The 22,408-nt window shown below is 29.0% G+C and overlaps 2 protein-coding genes across 2 annotated transcripts; both read left to right on the top strand.

Moving 5' to 3' along the window:
* The first annotated feature begins 228 nt into the window (after positions 1-228).
* LOC123887417 (lysine histidine transporter 1-like) lies at positions 229-3,012 on the top strand. The gene is made up of 7 exons (XM_045936741.1): positions 229-296; positions 878-1,261; positions 1,632-2,025; positions 2,147-2,252; positions 2,381-2,472; positions 2,563-2,631; positions 2,914-3,012. The coding sequence occupies exons 1-7, from the start codon at positions 244-246 to the stop codon at positions 3,010-3,012; spliced, it is 1,197 nt and encodes a 398-aa protein (XP_045792697.1). The 5' UTR covers positions 229-243.
* A 9,060-nt stretch (positions 3,013-12,072) lies between these two features.
* On the top strand, positions 12,073-15,627 carry LOC123887418 (lysine histidine transporter 1-like). Its single transcript, XM_045936742.1, has 7 exons — positions 12,073-12,140; positions 12,833-13,216; positions 14,115-14,508; positions 14,854-14,959; positions 15,180-15,271; positions 15,358-15,426; positions 15,529-15,627. The coding sequence occupies exons 1-7, from the start codon at positions 12,088-12,090 to the stop codon at positions 15,625-15,627; spliced, it is 1,197 nt and encodes a 398-aa protein (XP_045792698.1). The 5' UTR covers positions 12,073-12,087.
* The last annotated feature ends 6,781 nt before the right edge of the window (positions 15,628-22,408 follow it).

Genomic DNA, 22,408 nt, shown 5'->3' on the forward strand with positions numbered 1-22,408 from the left:
TTTTTGTAGCATATTATATTTTAGTATAAATTTATTGTATAATATTAGTTTTAGTTTAATTCGTTTTGTAGCATTATCTTATTTATATATACGTATAGTTTGAATATAACTCATTTATTTTATTGTTAACGTTTGAAATAGGTTGAAAAATCAGAGAGGGATAGAAAAATTGATGAGTGGCTTCCAATTAATGCTGATAGAAATGCAAAATGGTGGTACTCAGCTTTTCACAATGTCACTGCTATGGTTGGAGCTGGTGTTCTTGGTCTCCCCTTTGCTATGTCACAACTTGGATGGTATGTATTTCAAACCCAAATTACACTTATTAATATCATGAAAATATTGTTCATAAGTCCTAACTTAACTGGTAAAAAAAATGCCGAAATTGTTATACATGTATGACTTACCTCGTTTTGTTAAAACAAAAAAATCAACTACACTTAGATTGATGAATATTACTTTCAAACTATGGGCATGTTTGAATTAACTTATATTTGAGCATATGTGAAACAACTTATATAAATAAATAATCTTTTATGCATTATTATAAGCTTTTCAAGGTAGTCTATGAGAAAACAGCTTATAAAGATACAATTTTTGTTAATGAAAACTTATAAATTAATGTAAAGTTTTATTATTTGCATAAGTCATTTTCATAAGCTCAAACATAAGCTAAATTCAAACGCGCCCTATGACTATATTTTTAAGAAAGTTGTAACTAAGTCACAAAGTAAGACGTAACTCACATATTTACTCGTGCAGTTTTAATGTGTTTTGTTTTTATCGTATTTTTTTTATTTAGGTCGTCGATATTTATTCTTCTGGTACCCATTTGTATAAATCGATTACTAATGAATACTTGTATTACTCTACTCAGGGGTGCAGGTGTGACTATACTTATCCTATCATGGATAATCACACTATACACATTATGGCAAATGGTTGAAATGCATGAAATGGTACCAGGAAAACGTTTTGATAGATACCATGAATTAGGTCAATATGCATTTGGTGAAAAACTAGGTCTTTATATTGTGGTGCCTCAACAAATAGTAGTAGAAGTTGGTGTGAACATTGTTTACATGGTCACTGGTGGTAAATCTTTGCAAAAGTTCCATGATACAGTTTGTCCAGATTGCAAAAAGATCAAATTGAGCTTTTTCATTATGATATTTGCTTCAGCTCATTTTGTTTTGTCTCATCTACCAAGCTTCAACTCCATTTCTGGCATATCTTTGGTTGCTGCAGTCATGTCCTTTTGGTAATATCAACTCTTCTATATGTTTTATTTATTTTTGTGTCTAATATTTTACATTTATGATCAAAGTTGTCAGACTCGAGAGTCTACTCAGACTCGCAAAGGGTCGTAGACTCGATTCGTAGACTCGTACGAGTTTATCACGCACGCGCGCGCACGCACGCGCGCACCCAGGACACGGACACTGACCATTCGACACCAATAATAATTTGAGAAAATAACATAATTAAGTGTAATTATAAGTGTCAGTATCATGTCAGTAAGACACGGCTAATCTGAGGAGTGTCCATGTTTCATATATTTCAACTACTTTTTGATCACTATTATAAGTTATAAGTAACTTACTTTGATTTTTATTTGAGTTTGACTACAGTTACTCAACAGTTGCTTGGGGAGCAAGTGCAGCTAAGGGAGTAAAAGAAAATGTACAATATACTAGCACTTCTACAAGCACTGCAGGATCAGTATTTGATTTCTTTAATGCACTTGGCACTGTTGCTTTTGCATATGCTGGACACAATGTAGTGTTGGAAATCCAAGCATCAATTCCATCAACACCTGAAAAACCATCCAAAGTTCCTATGTGGAGAGGATGTATTGTTGCATATATTATTGTTGCTTTGTGCTATTTCCCTGTTGCTATTATTGGTTATTGGATGTTTGGTAATGCTGTTGAGGATAATGTTCTTATATCTTTGGAGAAACCAGCTTGGCTTATTGCAATGGCCAATTTCTTTGTTGTTTTGCATGTCATTGGAAGCTATCAGGTAAAATTTAATTTTATTAGCGAAAACTTATAAATTAACATAAAATTTTGTTTATTTACGTAAGCTGTTTATTAAAAACAAAAATTTGTTGATTTGAGTAGTTCTTTTTTTGTTGGTGTAGATTTTTGCAATGCCCGTGTTCGACATGATTGAAAGTGTGTTGGTGAAAAAAATGAACTTCGAACCAAGTAGAATCCTTCGATTTGTTGTGCGTAATGTATATGTGGGTAAGTGGAATAGAATAGTGTACAATTTTAAGTTTTTATTTATGAATGTTGTTTTATTTTGTATTTACAACTAATTATGATCTAATTTCTTTGATTATGTATATTGATATATACCTTATTCTTTTCAGCATTCACAATGATAGTTGCCATTACCATTCCATTTTTCGGTGGTCTACTAGGATTTTTCGGAGGATTTGCTTTTGCACCAACAACATACTTTGTAAGCCATTAAAAAGAGCAAATCTAATTAGTTTAATTTTCTCATGATTATCATAATTTTACTTAACCATTCATTTGATTAAATTTTCAGCTTCCATGTATCATGTGGCTTTCAGTCTATAAACCTAAGAAATTCGGTTTGTCTTGGTGGGCTAATTGGGTATGTATCTTTTTTTATTATTATTTTTCTCTCAAATTTTCTATAATTTATTAAAGATTTAAATTAGTACACACTTTTTTACATTTTCAGTCGATTATAACCATCGTGTTATTAAACTATTTGACTTAAATAATAATAATTACTTCTAAAATCACACATATATGTATAACTATGATTTATCGACAGTGTGAAACATTTTACACTACTAGTGTATATATGAAAATTACTATTGTTTAATAATGTTTATGCACATTTTTAATATCTTTGGTCCATATATTGCAGATATGTATTGTGCTTGGGCTATGTATAATGATTTTATCACCTATTGGAGCATTGAGGAGTATTATCCTTGAAGCACACACCTACAAGTTTTTCTCTTAAGCTCTTTGGAAGGAATGACTTTGTTATTTTAATTACTAGTTTACTTTTCTCCATTATAGATATTCGTTGCCAATAACTCAATTTCCATGATAATGACGATGATATCTAGCTATTATCCAATTGCAACGTATTATTAGCTGATTGAACACACTTTGAGGTTCAATGGAAGAACAAAACGAATGATTACTTCTATTCAACTTTTAGATAAATGATCAATTAATTCAATTATTATTATTATTTTTGGTAGTGATTATTATTATTATTATTATTATTATTATTATTATTATTATTATTATTTTGAGGCAGATTAAATTTTCTTTGTTCAGATTATATGATTTTAGTGAAGCTGTTTTGGTGAGACTTGAGTGGGTGCTGTAGATTCTATAATAATGCTTGATAGAAGTACAAAAATTAGAAAGTGAGAAAATTAAATTATAGATTTTGAGTTTTTGTTAAAAATGAGACTGGTACTCATTACATAGGTGGTGCTATGTATGTTCATAAACACATCAACATAACATTACATAATATGTTACATTGTACCCAAAAGAAAAAGACAAAAAATGTTACATTGAAAACACACTTATGTGAGTGACGCTGAAATGTTACATTGACTTCTATTGGGCTACTTAGCAAAATCTCCAGAGTACTCATGAATAAAATCTAGCGCACACATGACTAATTTTATTTGTTGTAGTTAGTTACAGAATATTTTGTAACCGGTAAAATTGGAATGGAAAAAAGGCTACACCAAAACACAATGTTTTCCCTTTATTATAGGTATAGATTACATCCTCCGGTAAATTATAATAATTTTGAGAATTCAATGTATTTCGTCCATAATATAGACCTGATACATTAAATTCACAATGTATCATAAATTTCTCTTATATTTAGGACTGAAAGAATATTATTTAGTACCATGAATATTTCAAAAAGGCTTAAATATGTGATCAGCCACTGCAATTACATCAACTTTTGGTATTAATCCCTGCAATTTATTTTGTTTGCTTTTGGTCCCTGCAGTTTGATAGCGATTTGCTTTTGGTCCCTCTGTTGCTCAAACCTTTAAAAAAAAGTTAGAAATAAACGGAGTGCCACATGAACCAATCAATATAGGCCATGTGGCACTGTAAAAAGACCCACTTTATGATTTTATTTTAATTTTAAATAAAAATAAATAAGTAAAGATTTAATATAAAATAAAAAAAATAAAATTTCACACGCCACAACTTTGATGCTCTTTTCTGATCTACCCATCAAACAAAAATAAATATTTATGATTTACACAAAATAACAACCTTCAGATCTCATACTCACAACAAATTAAAATTTTGATATCAATTTAAAAATAAAAATAAACGACTACATTTAAAAATGAAAAACAAAAAAAATAGAAAGAAAAACACAGTTTTGGTGGTAGTGGTGAATGGTGATGTTCATGGTGGTAGTGGTGGTTGTGTGGTTGATGAAGAAAAACACAATTTTAATTATTAATAAAATATTAATATTAAATTTTCACTTATTTATTTTTCTTTAAAATAAAAAATCATAAAAGTAACTGTGCCACGTGGCCTATATTAATTGGGGCACGTGGCACTCCGTTTATTTCTAATTTTTTTTAACGTCTTGAATAACAGAAGGACCAAAAACAAACTGCTATCAAACTGCAAGGACCAAAAGCAACAAAAAAAAAAGTGCAGGGACTAATATTAAAAGTTGATGTAATTGCATTTTTTTTTTTTTAACTTCAAATATCATAGATAAAAATAAAAAGTGGGATACAAAAGAGGGGGACCAAGCCTAAACCCTCAACAAAGGAAACAAAACAACTAGCTAGCAACATCTAAAATAAGGAAAACCTAACCTATTTCTAGTTAAATCTTCCCTAATTTCAACTGGAGCAGATGTCCACCATGTGAAACCTTGCAAAGATAACCCGAGATTAGCAAGCTTGTCTGCACAATGATTGCCCTCCCTATAGATGTGAGATATAATGAAGCTCATGTTTCTAGTCATGTATATACAGTTCATCCATCTGTTCTTTAGTTTCCAAGGAATGATATTCGGAGATTTAAAGGCCAAGAAGACTAGTTTAGAATCACTTTCTATCCAAAGATGAGACCAATTTTGAGCATATGCATGTTCAATAGCAAGAATGACCCCCATTGCTTCCGCAAACAAAGCATTAGCCAACCCCAAATGCTTGGAAAAACAACTAACCATTTCACCTCTATGGTTTCTAAAAATACCAGAACAAGCAGCAATACCAGGATTACCCAATGAAGTTCCATCTGTGTTACATTTATACCAACCAAACATAGGTGGTTGCCACAAAACCTCAATGATCTTAGGGGGCCTAACATGATGTATATTGATTTTAAAAAATTTCAAGATACTAAAATTAGTAATAGATGAGTTAGAAGACAAAGTAGAGCAATTACCAGTTAAAGAAACTGAAGCAATGATTTGAGATATGATAGAAGTCAAGTTTGGCTTAATATTTTGAACCTTAAGTTATTCCTGCTTTGCCAAATACTATTGAAGATGTTTATAACTGCAGCAGTTATTGTGATTCTGCACTGAGGGTTCCATCCAGCACTGGTTATGTTCAAAATGGATGTGTATGAACTCAAATCAAGCCTTTGATTAATTATAGAGGCCAACCAATGCCAAATAGACAAAGCAAAAAGACATTGTAAAAACAAATGCAAAGAGGATTCACTTTGCTTTTTACATAAGCTGCACATAGAGGTTAGATAAAAACCTCTAGCTGATAAAGCATCATCAGTTGGCATTTTGTGATGAAAAAGCCTCCACACCAAGAAGGATTTAGAAGGAGGGATAGCAATATTCCATATGGTTTTGGACCAGCTAGCAATAGGACCAGGATTAGAGAAAAATTGATAAGCATCTTTCATGGTCAACTCACCAGAAGTAGTGTGGTTCCAAATAAGAAAGTCCTCTTTATCTTCAAAGGGGATGGAGAATTGCTGAAGATAAGACAGCAGTTGAGGGAAAGCAGTCTGAATATCCATGGGAATGTGCCACTGGTGGTCAAAGATAAAATCTGAAACTGGATAGTTTAATTGACTTTGAAGGTTGCGAGGGACATTAAACAAATCCACTAAAGGAACACCACTCCAATTATGAAGCAAAAAATTAATTCGTCTACCATTGCCAATCATCCAACAAGTGTTATTCCAAAGATTCTGAATTTGAGCTTTAATACTGGACCAAACAGAAGAGTAGATGTGGTGCCTGATAAAACTTTTGTTTCTGACAACTCTACTTCTCAAGAAGCTAGCCCAAAGGCTATTGGAGTTCATCAGATCCCAAATGAGCTTCAGATTAGAGGCTTGGTTCAAGGAAGATAAAGATCTGACTCCTAGACCCCCTTCATCCAAAGTGGAACAAACAATATGCCAGGGCACTGTAACCAACTTCCTAGCGTTCATGACACCACTCCAAAGAAAGTTTCTCATAAGTTTTTCCAAATCCTTGATTACACTGACAGGCCAAGAATAAATGGTTATGGAATAAATTAACATGCTTTGGAGCAATTGGACCCTCCCAGAATAAGAAAGAAGTGAAGCCTTCCACTTAGCTAATTTGAGCTTGATTTTATCAAAAATAGGGGCAAAATGACAGGTCTTTGGCTTACCTTTGAAAATTGGAACACCCAAATAGATGAAAGGAAGCGAACCAATAGAAAAACCGAGAGAGAAATTGCATGGACTGATTAGATATTTAAGCTTTTCAAAAATAATTCGAATTTAATTTATTGGTCAAATTGCAGATTGCATTTTTTGTTGGATCAAATCACGTTATTTCTCTTCCTTATGAATAGGAACAACTTCAGTTTGTTGCCACAATTTAGGAGCCTACAACGTTCACTTACATAAGTCCAAAATGACCATTATTATAGAAAAATGAGAAGAAGCATAACACAGAATTAAAAAAAAAAAGTTCACACTCATTATAACAAATTACCTTTGTTGCTCTCTCTGAGTTTAACATCAATCTGTTCTATTCTTTGCCAGTTCTATTACCTCATCCAGAAAGATTTCTTAAATCATAGGAAATTATTATTTGTCTTTCTTTGCAGATTTTCGATTTTTGTTTCACCAACACAAGAGCGGAACATGATCTAAAATTGTTTGCTGGTCCATTGTAACAACACCTGGTTCATCGATAACGCGGTAATTACTTCAATATTTGTTCTTATGTTATTTAGCCTTCTATTTCCATTTTCCTTAAATTTCATTTTTCATGATCTTCCTTCAAAAACAATCAATCTCCAATTTCATTTTTCATTTTAAACCTCACAATAAAACCGTCGTCTTCCCCAGGCCGTTTTTGTAATCCCGCAAAATGACTCATTTTTTAGTGGTAATCTTACTTTGATTTTTCACCACCAGTTGAATTTGGTTCGGGGGGTCAGTTAGTGGTAATCTTACTTGTCTATGCTTAAGCCCTAATATTGTATTAAAAAAAATTGCTTATCAAAACAAGCTATATAAAAAATAAAAAAATAAATAAAAAACTGTTTTTGTGGAACTAAGTTAAATGATAGATTTGAATTGCTTACGGAACAGAAACTATTCTATTTGATGTGTAGCACTTTTTATTTTTTTTATATTTTTTATATATAAAAATATGAATATGCTTTTTCTTGTACCTTTTCATTTTAAAACAAAAACCTAAAAGTCCTGTATTTACGGTTTGTTTCGTATGGATGAGTCTTATGAATGGGTCTTGTATAGTTGTATCCCATTGTTATTTACTCAATATTACAGTGAAATGTCACACTACAAGAAAAACCTTTTTTTTTAAAATGTACCTGCGGAATTTATGTTTTACTGGTGGAATCTTCTGCCACTAACTTAATATTCCGCCACTAACTGATTTTAAATTCTGTTTGTAAAACATGGTTTTCTTGTAGTGTCATTAATTTATTGATTACTACTGATGTGAAATATTGATGATTTTTAATGGATTATTAAAAATAATTACTTTTATTACGGTAGACTTTTATTTTTATTATTTATATCTATTTTCAAAGATTTTTTTGGAAGAAAGCCTAAATCATTCTCATAGGGTAGACAGTAATTTCTGGTCTCGAAGTACCTTATAAAGGCATCATCGAGTATTATATGGTTAATTTTTTACTAGATTTTACATCTCATTAGTGTTATTTTCGTAAACAAAAATTAAGATTGAAACTGACGATTTTATATTTCGTTGTTTTCAGAGCTAAGGAGGATTCAACAAACAAAGTGATCCACGATATCTATGAATATAGTCGGGACTCAACAAACATTGAGAAAGAAAACCAAATAAAGAAAGAGAATCTTGGTAATGAAAAAAAAAAATTGTTGGAATAAAAACCATAAAATGATAATTGCATATTTTTCAAGTAATTTAAATTGTTTTTATTTGATAAAAATAAGTAGGTATTTTATATAAAGAAAGTGCACTCCATCTGTCTTTAAATATATGAAAAAGACAAAATGTATTTTGTTTATGTTTACGTCAAGATGCACTTTGACTTTGACTTATATTTTTAAATGAAGTGATGTATGTATTTGGTCATAATTTCAGACCAAATACGTACATATATATATTAAAAAAATCACACCACAAATCCTTTAAATACTTGTGTATTGAATAACACTTGTGTTAAATACTACCATTCACTTCTCTTTGTGTATCTCTCTTTCCTCTTTCTTTGTAACACATTATTTTGTGCAGTTATGGCTAGTTTGGGAACTGAATCTTCAAATGCTTTCAATTCTAATCCTCCTCACCAAGAAAATGTAAGTGTTTCTCATATCTTTAATTAAATTCAAAACTATTTTATGTTAAATTGAGATATCATGTATTCTTTTTTTGACACATTGAGCTATCATATATTATTTCATTCATGAGAAGGAAAATTAATATGAATTGTAGTACATTTTTCTATATAGAAAATTTTGAACTTTTTTTTTAATGTAAATTATACTTTTGCTGATTCAGAAAAAATTATATTTACAAAGGTTGAGAAGGAATAGAGATTGTTAAGAAAAATTATAAGGTTAAGTTATACTAATTTGAAAATCAAATTCAAATTAATTAATAAACTACTAAGTTATCACTCAAATATTTTAAGATCCGAGATTGGCTCATATTTCAAATGATGATCAAATAGATAGAGAAACAAGGGTAGGTTTTGAATTTATTTAATTTCAGGTTCGAGAGAAAGAGTTATGGATAATACATAATTCAATTACTATATTTTGGCAAGAAATTGAAATTAAAATAAAGTTTTGCAAAAATGTACTCCCTCCATTAAATCTATTTTTATTTGGTAAAAAAATGCAGGAGTATAGAATTTTTGTTGTTGATGTAAAAAGAGATGTAATTTTAGTAATTTTTGGTAACGAAAAATAGTCTGTTATTAATTGACATTGTAAAATAATTTTACAATGTCACCGTCGATACATATTTCTTTTTTCATCTTGAGTATGATATTATATTGATGTTGGAATTATAATTTAAATTTGGGTTTTTGTTAACATGTGCCTTCAAAGTACATGTTAAGATATCCCAATATAGAAACTCAATATTTAATGATACATGAAATTAAATGCTTCAAAAGTTTTTTTTTGCACACAACATTATACTTTTCCAACACCTTAATGCCCCAACTTAGGTCACAAGCAAGCGTTACCAAGCTCAGCTAAATGCTTCAAAAGTTAAAATGCACAAATTAACATTTAATAATTTCTATTTTTGCTTTCTAAACATGTGCCTTAAGGGCACTTGTTAACATTCTCCTTTAAATTTTTTAAATTCAATGTAGTACTTCCTCCCTCTCAAAATATAAGAACTTTTTGACTGTTGCACGTATGCCAATACATATTTTTGATTACGAATATCTTTAATTTTCTATTAGTAAAAATTATAGAAATTTGATATTTTAAAAATATACATCGAAACAAATCAAACAAGATCTTATATGATAATATTTATATTTATATTTATATACTTTTAAAAAAATACGGTCAAAACAAGACATATATATATGATGATATGAATAATGCATTTAGTCAAAGAATATCTTATAAAATGGGACGGAGGGAGTAGTAGTTTTTGGTAATTAGGGTAATCTTAATATTGAATGTTGGAATTAAATGCAAAATTGTTAAATTCAAAGTAGCTGTTAAATTATTTTTCCCAAGGAAGTTTTCGGACGGTGTTCTCGCTCATATTTTGTCCAAATACATTTTTTGTTGAAACAAATGTCCAAATACTTTGAACTTTAGAAATATTGCATGTTAATCAAAATAGTTTGCGAGTAATAACTACATGCCGATGAAATGACTTTACCATATGTGACTTCTGATGCATGATATTAATGAGTCAAAGATGTTACATTAAATGCTAGGAGAAGTAATGCTTTCTCTAACCTTTGCCTTAAATTAAGTAAAAGTCAACGGCATTAATTATTATCTCTGGTGTTTTTATACTACAAAGAAACCGTTAATTTTTTATTTTATTGAATGTATTTAGCCTATATTATACACCAAATATATTAGTTATTTAACAAATTTAAAATATTATTTGTTCCTTGTAAATGAATTGTAGGGAGAAAAATTTAAAATTAATATGGTATTCAATGCAAAAAAATTAGATTAATATGGTATTCTCTTAGTCACGATTATATGTAAAAGTTCATTTTTAAAATTTATTTTATAACTAATATATATATATATATATATATATATATATATATATATATATATATATATATATATATATATATATATATATATATTATAGATAAAACATATCATTTATTCAATAAATTTGAAAATTAAATTTTTATTTATAATCGTTGACAAAGTGGGCTTTTGTTTATATTAAGTGGTATGTATATACGATACTTCTTTCGATTTTTTATTAGAGACAATTCACCATTTTAAATTTATTGAATAACTAATGTATTTGGTTTTTATTATAGACTCAATACATCAAATATTAAATGAATCTAAAAATATTAATTCTCTCTTATAAAAGAAATTGGAAGGAGTAAGTTTTTCGTTTTAAGGTCGTATAAACTGTTGTTCAAAAATTGACGTATGATATCTAAATTTATTTGATTCATAATATCAACTAAGCTTTAATTTTGAATAGAGCAGTGATATTTGTAAAACCAATATTGAGAAAATTTTTGAGACAATTTTTTTTTTCTTTCTTTTGATCAAAACAAGATAAGGAAAGGAGGAGAGAGAGTAAAAATATAATGAAAGTATAAAAGAAAAAGCTGTCCAAAAATTAGTTGTAAAAAAATCATTTGTCTTTTGATAAAAAAAAAAAAATTGTCTTTTTATTAATTTATATGTCTCATATATAAAAATGGGCTTTGGGCTTTGTAGTTGCATATGGTTTCCAAATTTTTTTGTATTGAAAAAAACTTCGAAATGTGTTTTTCAATTTTTTACCGAATTTAAACTAGAAAACTTCAAAAAAACGGATTCCAAAATTTTTATGCGTATTTCTTTCTCATCTTTCGGTGGGTGGGAAAAGAAACCGGTGGGTGGGAAAATTTCTATATGTATTTCTTTCTCATCTTTGACACTTCTTGTGCTAATTTTGAGAAATTAATATATTTGCAGTTACAAAAAAAAAAAATTAATGGATTGGAATACCTTTCGTACTTCTTGTATCTATAAAGTTTGTTTGTTTGCCATTAAAAAAGAGAGTTTATTTTTCATAATTCTTTGTTATTTAGTTAACTTATTTTCTTGGTTTATCTTATTTTTACCTAGGCTTATATTTTTCTTTCTGTTAATATATAAATATAAATGTCTAGATAGATTATATATTGTACCAAAATAAAATAGATAGATTATATATACTACATAGCATGAATAGGAACTCATTTAAATATTATTATTATTATTATTATTATCATTCAAATAGATTGAAGGAAAATCAGAGAGGGAAAAGAAAATTGAAGAGTGGCTTCCAATTAATGCTGATAGGAATGCAAAATGGTGGTATTCATCTTTCCACAATGTCACAGCCATGGTTGGAGCTGGTGTTCTTGGTCTCCCCCATGCCATGTCACAACTTGGATGGTAAATTTCAATTCAAACTCAAATTACACCTTAAATTGAAATATTATCTAAAATAAAATAAAGAAACAACAATTTTATGTTTCTTATTATGCTTTCAAATTTAGTAGTACTTGAGACCAAATCCAAATGAATTGGATTTACATAATGTAGTAGAAAATTGAAAAATAATGTAATAGAAATATTGGTTTTGTTTTTATTTGACCAAACTAATATAGTTTGACTGTATTATTTACCTATTCAATATAGCTGAATTTTTTGTTTTTACAAAAATACGGTATCATGTGCAATTTCAATTTTTGTTGCTACTGATGGGAGTTTCTGTGATATATTTGAAAATTTAAATATATTGTATATTTGATCCTTTAAATTAATATATTATTAATTAACGATCATTTTTATGAATGAAAAAACTATTTTTCAACTATTTTAATTTAGAGAAAATAATTTTACAAAAAAAAAAAAAGTTAACAACAAAATAAAATTCGTTACCTTCAAAGTACTCTTAAGCGGGTTGGGTTTTTTTTTTTAAAAAAAAACTCTTAACCAGCTATAATTAACTTATAAAGAAGTCTTGAACCAGATTTAGTGGTTCGACCAATGAACCGGTGATCCAGTATTCTCATCGATTTGATAACCGGTCCGATTTTTAAAACATTGCACTAATCGATCAATATTTCGATTACTTTATACAGGGGTCCAGGTGTGACTTTACTTATCCTTTCATGGATCATCACATTATACACATTATGGCAAATGGTAGAAATGCATGAAATGGTTCCAGGAAAACGTTTTGATAGATACCATGAATTGGGTCAACATGCATTTGGTGAAAAATTAGGTCTTTATATTGTGGTGCCTCAACAACTTATTGTAGAAGTTGGTGGGGGTATTGTCTATATGGTCACTGGGGGTGCATCATTGAAGAAGTTTCATGATACAGTTTGTCCAAGTTGCAAAAAGATTAAATTGAGCTTTTTCATTATGATATTTGCTTCTGCTCAATTTGTATTGTCTCATCTACCAAGCTTCAACTCCATTTCTGGTGTATCTTTGGTTGCAGCAGTCATGTCCTTTTGGTATATCAACTTCTTTCTATTCTTTGCATTACTCATTTTTAAGATTAAGTATATTTGTAGACTAAATAAGTATATTTTTAAAATTATAAAATTAGAAATGTTTGGTAACTTGCTTTTTCTCATTAGCTTATAAGTTTTTTCATATACAAATCTACTTGGATTGGCTTGATTGGCTTGATGGTATTGGCTTGGGAATGAGCTCTCCTTAAGATCTTAGGTTCGATTCTCTCTAGTACCAATTTGAATGAGCTGATTTAGCTTCTTCAAAACAAAAAACAAAAAAGATTTTTTCATATACTATTTCAAATAGCGTTTTATCTTATAGCTTTCTTCCATTTATATCCTTAGCTATCAGCTAACTTATAACTTAATAATTTTACTAAACAAAGCCGAAATCTAGTCTTATATTTCACTTCTAATGTATAGGATGTCTCTCCCTTATAAACACTTTTTCTACTCTTGGTGGTAGTGTACCACTTATACTTTCCCCATTCCATTTTTTATATATAAAATAATCAAGTCCTTTTACCATTGAATCTACAACAGTTAAATTTATTAAATACTTTAATTTCAATTAGATAATTTTCAATTATAAGTTATCTGCTAGTTCATGCTTAACTTTACCAAATAGTGCCAAAATTAGTCTTACCACTTCTAATATAAACACTTTTTTTTATGTGGTGGGTAGAATATCACTTGTATTTTCTCCATTCTATTTTTTATATATAATTAATCTTTGTTGTTAAAAGAGAAACTATAACCAAGATAAATAAAAATCTACATGGTTGAAAAATAAATTTAAATTACTTTGGTGACTACTATTACACCAACGTGGATTTTTCTAGTTAAATGAGGAATGGTAATTTAAAATTTTATATTTGAATTTCAACTTCTGCAGTTACTCTACAATTGCTTGGACTGCAAGTGTACATAAGGGAGTACAAGAAAATGTGCAATATAGTAAAAAGGCTAAAAATACTACAGAATTAGTCTTTAATTTCTTTAATGCACTAGGCACTGTTGCTTTTGCTTATGCTGGACATAGTGTGGTATTGGAAATCCAAGCAACAATTCCATCAACACCTGAAAAACCATCCAAGGTTTCAATGTGGAGAGGAGTTATTGTTGCTTACATTATTGTTGCTTTGTGCTATTGGCCAGTTGCTATTATTGGTTATTGGATATTTGGCAATGAGGTTAATGATAACATTTTAATCTCTTTAGAGAAACCATCATGGCTTATTGCAATGGCAAATCTATTTGTTGGTTTCCATGTAATTGGAAGTTACCAGGTAAAATTTATTACTTTTCTATTATAAAATTTTTTAAAAAAAAATTAGTTAATAATTATTTTAAATTTAGTAGATAAATCTGAAAATTGGATAATTAGGTCATGATCATAGTTAACAAAATTTCAAAGTAGTACTTAAAATTTAAATTTTTTTATTTGAATAGTTCTTTTGGGTAGAACAAATTATCATTTGACAAAACTAATAATTTGATAAAGAAAAACATTTTATAGATTCTTTTAAAATTTTAAAATAGTTATTCACAAGAAAACTTTAATTTTAGTAATTAATCTTTTTTATGACAAATGTATCCTAATAATTAATTTCATATTTTGATTGTTGGTGTAGGTTTTTACGATGCCAGTGTTTGATATGATTGAAAGTGTTTTGGTAAAGAAAATGAATTTCAAACCAAGTTCACTTCTTCGTTTTGCTGTTCGGAATGTATATGTCGGTGAGTGAAATAAATTCGAGTATAGTTTCGTAATTTGAATTATAAATGTTAGTATTATATTTTTTTTTTTTTGAAGGAATGTTAGTATTATATTGTTATACTTAATAGTATATGTTAGTATACTAACAACTTTAATTATGACATTTTATATTCGTTATTTTAAATTAATGTTGTACTTATTTTCTATGATTGTTTATTGATAATATTTTTATATTTTCAGCATTCACAATGTTCATTGCTATTACCATTCCATTTTTCGGTGGTCTATTAGGATTTTTTGGAGGATTTGCTGTTACTCCAACAACATACTTTGTAAGCCATGGTCATTTGTCAATATTAGTAAATTTTCTTATTATTATCATAATTTTGCTCAACTATTCATTTTATTAAATTTTCAGCTTCCATGTATCATATGGCTGAAAATTCACAAACCTAAGAGATTCAGTTTGTCTTGGTGTACTAATTGGGTAGGTATCTTTTATAATGATTTTTATTTCTATAAATTTTTTAATAATTTATTAATGCTTCTAGCATATTTTAATTTACTTTCTTTGCTCCATTTATTTCAGATATGTATTATACTTGGTCTATGTATAATAATTTTAGCACCTATTGGAGCATTGAGGAGTATTATACTTGACGCCAAGACCTACAAATTTTACTCATAAAAGTCTTTGATTTGAATGTTATTAGAAGGTGTCATGCAAATAAGAGATTATTATTAGTTATAGCAATGTATGATGAATCACTTTTCTTTATGCTTTATTTGTTGCCAATTATTTATTTTCAAATGAAGGACAAAATGAAGGAAAGTGCTTCTATTCAACATTTAGTAAGACTAGTGATTTGATGATTTTTTTTATTGAGGCAGATTCAATGATTTTTTTTTAGATTAAATGATTTTATTATGTTTTTTGTGAGAGAATTTCCAAAATATAATTGAAAGGATGCAATGGTTAGTTTAAAATAATGTGTCTATTGATTTAGTCTTGCAACCTTTTGAGAACAATAATGAATCATAACATTGTTTCATATGCTTATATAAAAAAAAAATAACATTGTTTCATATAACATTGCATGATATATTTCAAAGATTGGTTCCATTCATCAAATAATACGAGTTTCTCTATAAATATATAGAGATACTCATGAGGTAGAAAAACATCATCCAAACATAATCAGAAAATCATGAGATTCACGAGTCAGAAATTCTGTCTAAAATATTTCTAAGTCATTTATTCATTTCTCTAGTGCACAAGAGTCATTGAGGAAACTTTATTATGTAAAATATTGTTGATTGATTGATACGCTTGGTGTGAATGTGCAAGTCACGTCAAGGATTCCAAAGTATCCTGAAGGGAATTCGCCGATTATAACCCATTTACATCCAATTTACATAAACTGGTGAGGGCGAATTGAACCTAAAGCTTACGTGTTCACACACGCTTTGAAATTTATGTGCAATCATTATCATGTTCGTCTTCATCTTCTTGTTCGAGTATTCGCAGCAGTCCCCCAACAAAAATTCTCACACTTTTTTGGTGAGACTTGGGTTGGTATTGTATTTGTAACTTCTATAATTAGGGTCGGCCTAGAGGCCTCAACCAAATGAGGGTCATAATTTATTTTCAATCCCATCATTGAAATTATTGATCAAGGAGTGCTTCTTTTTCCGTCTCTCAAGCTATCTCTCATATGATTGTGAATGGGGTAATCTTATGTCTGATTCAAATACATGCAATAATATTTTTGTTTGTAGACATCATAGTATTCTTGTTATTGGTCGTAGACAAGAATCGTTATCTCACCCTCATAATCCATATTATCCTTAAACAATTAATGGTTTACATGCAACCAAATTAATCAAAAACCTTATATTTGTAAGAAAATTTACAATTGAAAATAATGTTTCTGTTGAATTTGATCACTTTGGTTTTTGTGTGAAAGATTTTCAGATAGGGACACTTTTAATGACACGTAATAGTTTGGGCGGCTTTTATCCCATCACCATAAGACCACAAACTACAGCTTTACCACCATAAACATTTTCCACTTTATCCACTGAATTATGACACAATCGTTTAGGACATTCGTGAGCTTCTATCTTAAACTCACTTCATCGAAGCAATTTTCTTATATGTAATAAGTTTTAAAACAATTTCTATTGGAAGTTGGAAACAGATTTTATGAGAATGGAGGTGAGGCCGAGCGAATGAATGACATAATGAATGAAAAAGGAGGGAAAAAATTAGGTTTAAAGTTAGTAATACCAAATAAGACTAGGTTGGTTGTCCGTGTGTTCATATGCCCGTCAGCCCGTGTGTTCATATGTCAATTATTTTTTATGACTTATATAGAATAATACAAATTATATAAGAACAAGAGCCATCTTTTGAAAAGGAAAAAAAACTAAGTTGAAGTATAAACAAAAAGGGAGTTGAGTTTTTCTTAATATGAAGTTTCAATTAAGAATGTAATGCGTAAAGAGGATCAATATTAGTTTATATATTTCCCCCTTTTGTTCGTTGATTGCACACTTCTGATTGGATGACTATAAGTAGCCACTAAACTATCAATAAATACTGACGGCGTCTCGTTAAATGGAGTTTTTAGAGTCTTTTTAGTTAAGTTTTAGCTTATTTTTATTAGTTTAATATTTAATTTAGAGTCAATTTGAATAAATTGTGGTTTTTGAATTCATAAGTCAATTGATTACTTATGCTTTTAATTTATTCATTAACCAAATATTTTTTATAGTTTTTATTTTATTCAAATTAAACAGGTTGATCGTTGGAAGAGAAGTATTACTACTCTGAAGTTTGGAAGCAAAAAGATCCATTTAAAATTTCTTAATTTTTTGCAAGAAATATGTATAAATATAATATATCAATTATATGATATTTCATTCATTATAATCTTTTAAACTACACAAAGTAGCAACACCTAATAGCAAAAAATAACAAATGTCAAGTTCTAAGATCATCCACATAGGATTTTAGGTTGCATTAGATGAGAAAAAATTTACTTCATTTAGGCAAGATATTCAAATTTGAAAATGGAGGGAAAATGGAATGAAGGAATAATCAAAGTGCCAGAAATTGGACCGAAAATGCAAGGCCTATATCATTTAAGCCCAAAACGGAGAAGAAAAAACAAATCAATGGCAGAAGAAAGCAATGAGTCGTCGTTTTCTTTCTTTGCTGTGTTTCCTTCTTTTGGCTAAGAAGTTAGAAAAAAATTATTCAAAAACAAATCAAAATCCCAAATCAATACAAGCAAGCTCCTTCTGTTGTTTTCTTTCTCTGCTACCTTTCTTTTGAAATTCAAAATTTCCCTTACCTCCAATCTCTCATTCTCTCTTCTTCAATTTCCTCTATTTTCTCTACGTACAAAATTTGGGATTGCTTCATTTCTCAAGCGAACACACGACTGCAGCGAAGGTAAGCAATTCAGATCCATTTTCGTTTTCGGTTTCCATATTCATTTTCGGATTCCATATATATTCTATTTTTGTTCCTTCAATCTATGGTTATGTTGCTTATTGTTGTACTCGCATTGTTTTATTTCATGAGTTTTGATATTATTTTTTGGCTTTGGATTTCATGATTTATTAAGTGCAGGTTCAATTTGAGCACTACAAGAATAAGGAGATATGGCTGCAACATTTTTCCAACAATTTAATAGTTGTTGGCAAATTAAATGAATTAGCAGCAATGTTTACATATGGTTGAGATATACACTTATCCCCACCCAATAAAAAAATCGTTGGTAAAGTATATTTTTTTCCAATGATTTTCTAAGATTGCTGCCGATTGACAAACAAATTGCTATCCATATTCTCATGTTTTAATTACAGGGTAATTATTATTTTTATTTTTTTGTAATACGGGCACTCCTAATTTTTTATTAAAAAAAGTAGTACACATATACTATTAAAAAACCTGAATAAATTTATTATATATATATATATGGGGGCTGCTAATTTAGACCCAGTTGGGTCTAAATTAGCAAGGTGCACCTTTTGAGTTGGACAAAAATACCCTTTCTTTTTTTAAAAAAAAAAAAAAAAACATATTGGTGCTGATCCAGTGTCGCGCGCCTACCGCAGGACCACCGTTACAGACCGTTGATTTCCATCAGACGGCCAAGAGATGATCTCATCATGGCTGTCGGATCAATCAGACAGTCCAGATCATCCAGCTCCATGATAAGCCAGCGCGTGCACCACACTAGATCTGCGCCTGGAGAGAGAAAATTTCATTTTAAAAAAAGCAGGACACGTGTCAACTGCTGGGTGGTTGGCGTGTTTTTTTTTTCATTTAATACTTTAAACTCAATTATTTCGTTGTAAATTAATTTTTTATTTTTTTATTTTTATACCAAAATTCATAATTTTTTTTTGTCTACAAATAGAGACTTGGTTCGTTTGATTTGGACACAAAAAAAAAAACTCAATTTTTCACTACCTTTAATTATCTTTATATAATACTGTGAAACCATTTAGCTGGTAGAATGGTTTCACAGTATAACTCTCTGAAACCATTTTACTGGTAGAATGGTTTCAGTGAGTAATTTCTTAATTGTTTGCTTCTGAAACCATTCTGAAACCATTTAGCTGGTACAATGGTTTCAGAGCGTTGTACTTTGAAACCATTTCACTGATAGAATGGTTTCAGGGGAGTTGATTTTTAATTGTTTGCTTCTGAAACCATTTTACTGCTAGAATGGTTTCACAGTATAACTCTCTGAAACCATTCTTCCAGCTAAATGGTTTCAGAAGCAAACAATAGTTTTTAATTACCGTTTTATCTCATTTAATTAACGAAAAATAGTTTCAGGTCTCAAAAAATTTCATAAAATATACCAAAAGTTCCAGAATATTATCTAATATTTTATTAGAAACAAATAAAAAAACAATTGGTTTCAGAGTACAAATCTATGAAATTATTATTATTATTTGTTAAATGGTTTTAAATAATCAGCGGAATTTGTGAAAATAATTTCATGACTTGAACTAGGGAGAGTGAGGTACACAAGAGGGTTCTAAATAATTCATAGTACTTTACATAAAATTTTGGAAATTTTTTATGGAATTATAATATTTTTAATTACCTTTTTACTCATTTAATTAACTAAAAATAGTTTCGGATCTCCAAAAATTTCATACAATATACCAAAATTTCCAGAATATTATCTACTATTTTATTATGAAAAAATAAAAAAAAAATAGAGCCTCCCTGAGGCCGCACGCGTCCCCACGCGCCGCCGGTGAGAGTGGGCGTCGGCGACGCGCACTGTTCATCGTCCCTCCCACCCGTTTTATGCATAAACGGGTCGTGCGACCCGGTTTTTGACCCGGTTCGATCTCCCTCAATACTCAACGAAACTCGACGTTCCTTATATGGATTTTGATCGTTTTTCAATTTTACAAAGGTTTCCGGTATTAGTTTTTGAAATCGGCGTTCGATTCGCACGTAAAATGAGGTCGAAATTTGGAAGAAATTTAAAAAATGTAATAGTTGTTCTATTGTTTCAAAAAAAAAAAAAGGGTATTTTTATGATGCAAATTACATACATGCCCCAGTTGCTCTATTGTTTCAAAAAAAAAAAAAATGGGTATTTTTGTCCAACTCAAAAGGTGCACCTTGCTAACTTAGACCTAACTAGGGTCTAAGTTAGAAAACCCCTATATATATATATATATATATATATATATATATATATATATATATATAATTGAATAAATACAGGGATAAAGAAATTTAATCATAAAAAATATTGCGAATTTTAATTTTTAGTACATAAAAATAAAACTGGGTCATTTTTGTTCTTTTAATTTTAGTTTTTTTTAATCAATATTAACTAATTTATGTTTATGTTAATGTTAAAATTATAATTTTTTTTATGTTCAAGTGTGTCTGTATGATACCTATTTATTATTATTTCAAATCTCTATGTGTCTATATATGTTCAAGATTATTTTAAAATATCCATGAAGCAAAAAAATTTAAAAGACTAAAATATTTGCTTTTTTTCTTCAAAAAACAATATCTGCTTTTTTTTTTAATGGACTAAAATAAAATTTTGTTCCATGTTTCTTTTTACCATATTTTGTTCTATGTTTGAAGCCCAGAATTTTATTTAATCTATAATATATAGTAAATTTTATAATAGAAAATTTACTAACTAAAATTTGATGAAGTTAATTAGATCCCACTACATCACTATTTTTTTAACTACAACTCACAAGGTAGAAAAAGAAAAAACTGCCCACTCAAAAAAAGTAGGAACCGCTTACTTAGTGGGAGTATTTTGTACCAATAAATTAGGAACCGTTTTTATGTTTGAGGATAAAAACTAAACTGTTCCCACTAAGTAAGTATAACACTAGAATTTCTCTTTGGATGAGCTTTGGAAACTGCTAGAAGAGTTTAAGCACTGCAACTCCAATTACTCAGTTTTCTTATTTATTATTTTCCGAAGGCTTAAATGCAGTTTTGGCCCCCCCAAGTTTCACAATTGCTTGATTTTGGCCCCCCACGTTTCAATTGCTTGATTTTAATCCCCTAAGTTTTACAATTGCTCGATTTTAGCCCTCCAAGTTTCAATTGCTCGATTTTGGTCCTCCAAGTTTACCCCGTTTTGCATTTGCTAACCCCCTATGAACTTTTTAATTAAAAATTGGTTATGTGGCATTTTTAAATTAAATAAATATTTAAAAATATATAAATAAATTACAAATTGTTTTTTAAAAACTAAATTATAAAATATTTTTATTATTATATGTAGTTAATAAAATAATTTTGTTATATAAAAAAGTAAAAAAAAATTATGACCTATTTTTTAAAAACTTTGTAAACTTTTTTTTAAATAAAAAAGAATTATTAAATCTTTTATTAAAAAAACAATTTTTAATACATTTTTATAAAAACAAATATTATTATTTTTTAATTTTTTTAATTAAAACATATTTTAATTTTTTTTTAAATGTCACATAAGCAATTTTTAGTCAAAAAAATCAACGGGGGCTAGCAAATGCAAAAGGGAGTAAACTTGGGGGGCCAAAATCGAGCAATTGAAATCTGGAGGGCTAAAATCAAGCAATTGCGAAACGTAGGGGGTTAAAATCAAGCAATTGAAATGTGGGGGACCAAAATCAAGCAATTGTGAAACTTGAGGGACCAAAACTGCATTTAAGCCTTTTCCCAATCCATGTTTAGTAATAGTACTCTCTCTCAAATCTCAAGTGATATTTCAAATTCAATACATCACAAATGTGTGTCTAAGAAGAGGTAAAATAATTTGATTTTACTTAATTGTTCTAGAATTATTTTTTTACACAATTTTTCTTTCCTAGAATTTGATTTTACTATGGCTATGGCTTTTGTTATTGAGAAAAACAAAATATAACAAAAACTATATATTGTTGGAAAAAATTGTTATTGCAGC

Source organism: Trifolium pratense, linkage group LG5, assembly GCF_020283565.1.
Source record: "Trifolium pratense cultivar HEN17-A07 linkage group LG5, ARS_RC_1.1, whole genome shotgun sequence".
NCBI lineage: Eukaryota > Viridiplantae > Streptophyta > Magnoliopsida > Fabales > Fabaceae > Trifolium > Trifolium pratense.

What these genes read in the sequence shown, in the direction of transcription:
- LOC123887417 (XM_045936741.1), top strand. Translation starts at nt 244, where the DNA reads ATGGTTGGAGCTGGTGTTCTTGGTCTCCCCTTTGCTATGTCACAACTT. An exon ending in TGTGCGTAATGTATATGTGG is followed by an intron (nt 2,253 to 2,380) that starts GTAAGTGGAATA and finishes TATTCTTTTCAG; the next exon opens with CATTCACAATGATAGTTGCC. An exon ending in TGTCTTGGTGGGCTAATTGG is followed by an intron (nt 2,632 to 2,913) that starts GTATGTATCTTT and finishes CATATATTGCAG; the next exon opens with ATATGTATTGTGCTTGGGCT.
- LOC123887418 (XM_045936742.1), top strand. Translation starts at nt 12,088, where the DNA reads ATGGTTGGAGCTGGTGTTCTTGGTCTCCCCCATGCCATGTCACAACTT. An exon ending in ATGTAATTGGAAGTTACCAG is followed by an intron (nt 14,509 to 14,853) that starts GTAAAATTTATT and finishes TTGTTGGTGTAG; the next exon opens with GTTTTTACGATGCCAGTGTT. An exon ending in TTACTCCAACAACATACTTT is followed by an intron (nt 15,272 to 15,357) that starts GTAAGCCATGGT and finishes TTAAATTTTCAG; the next exon opens with CTTCCATGTATCATATGGCT.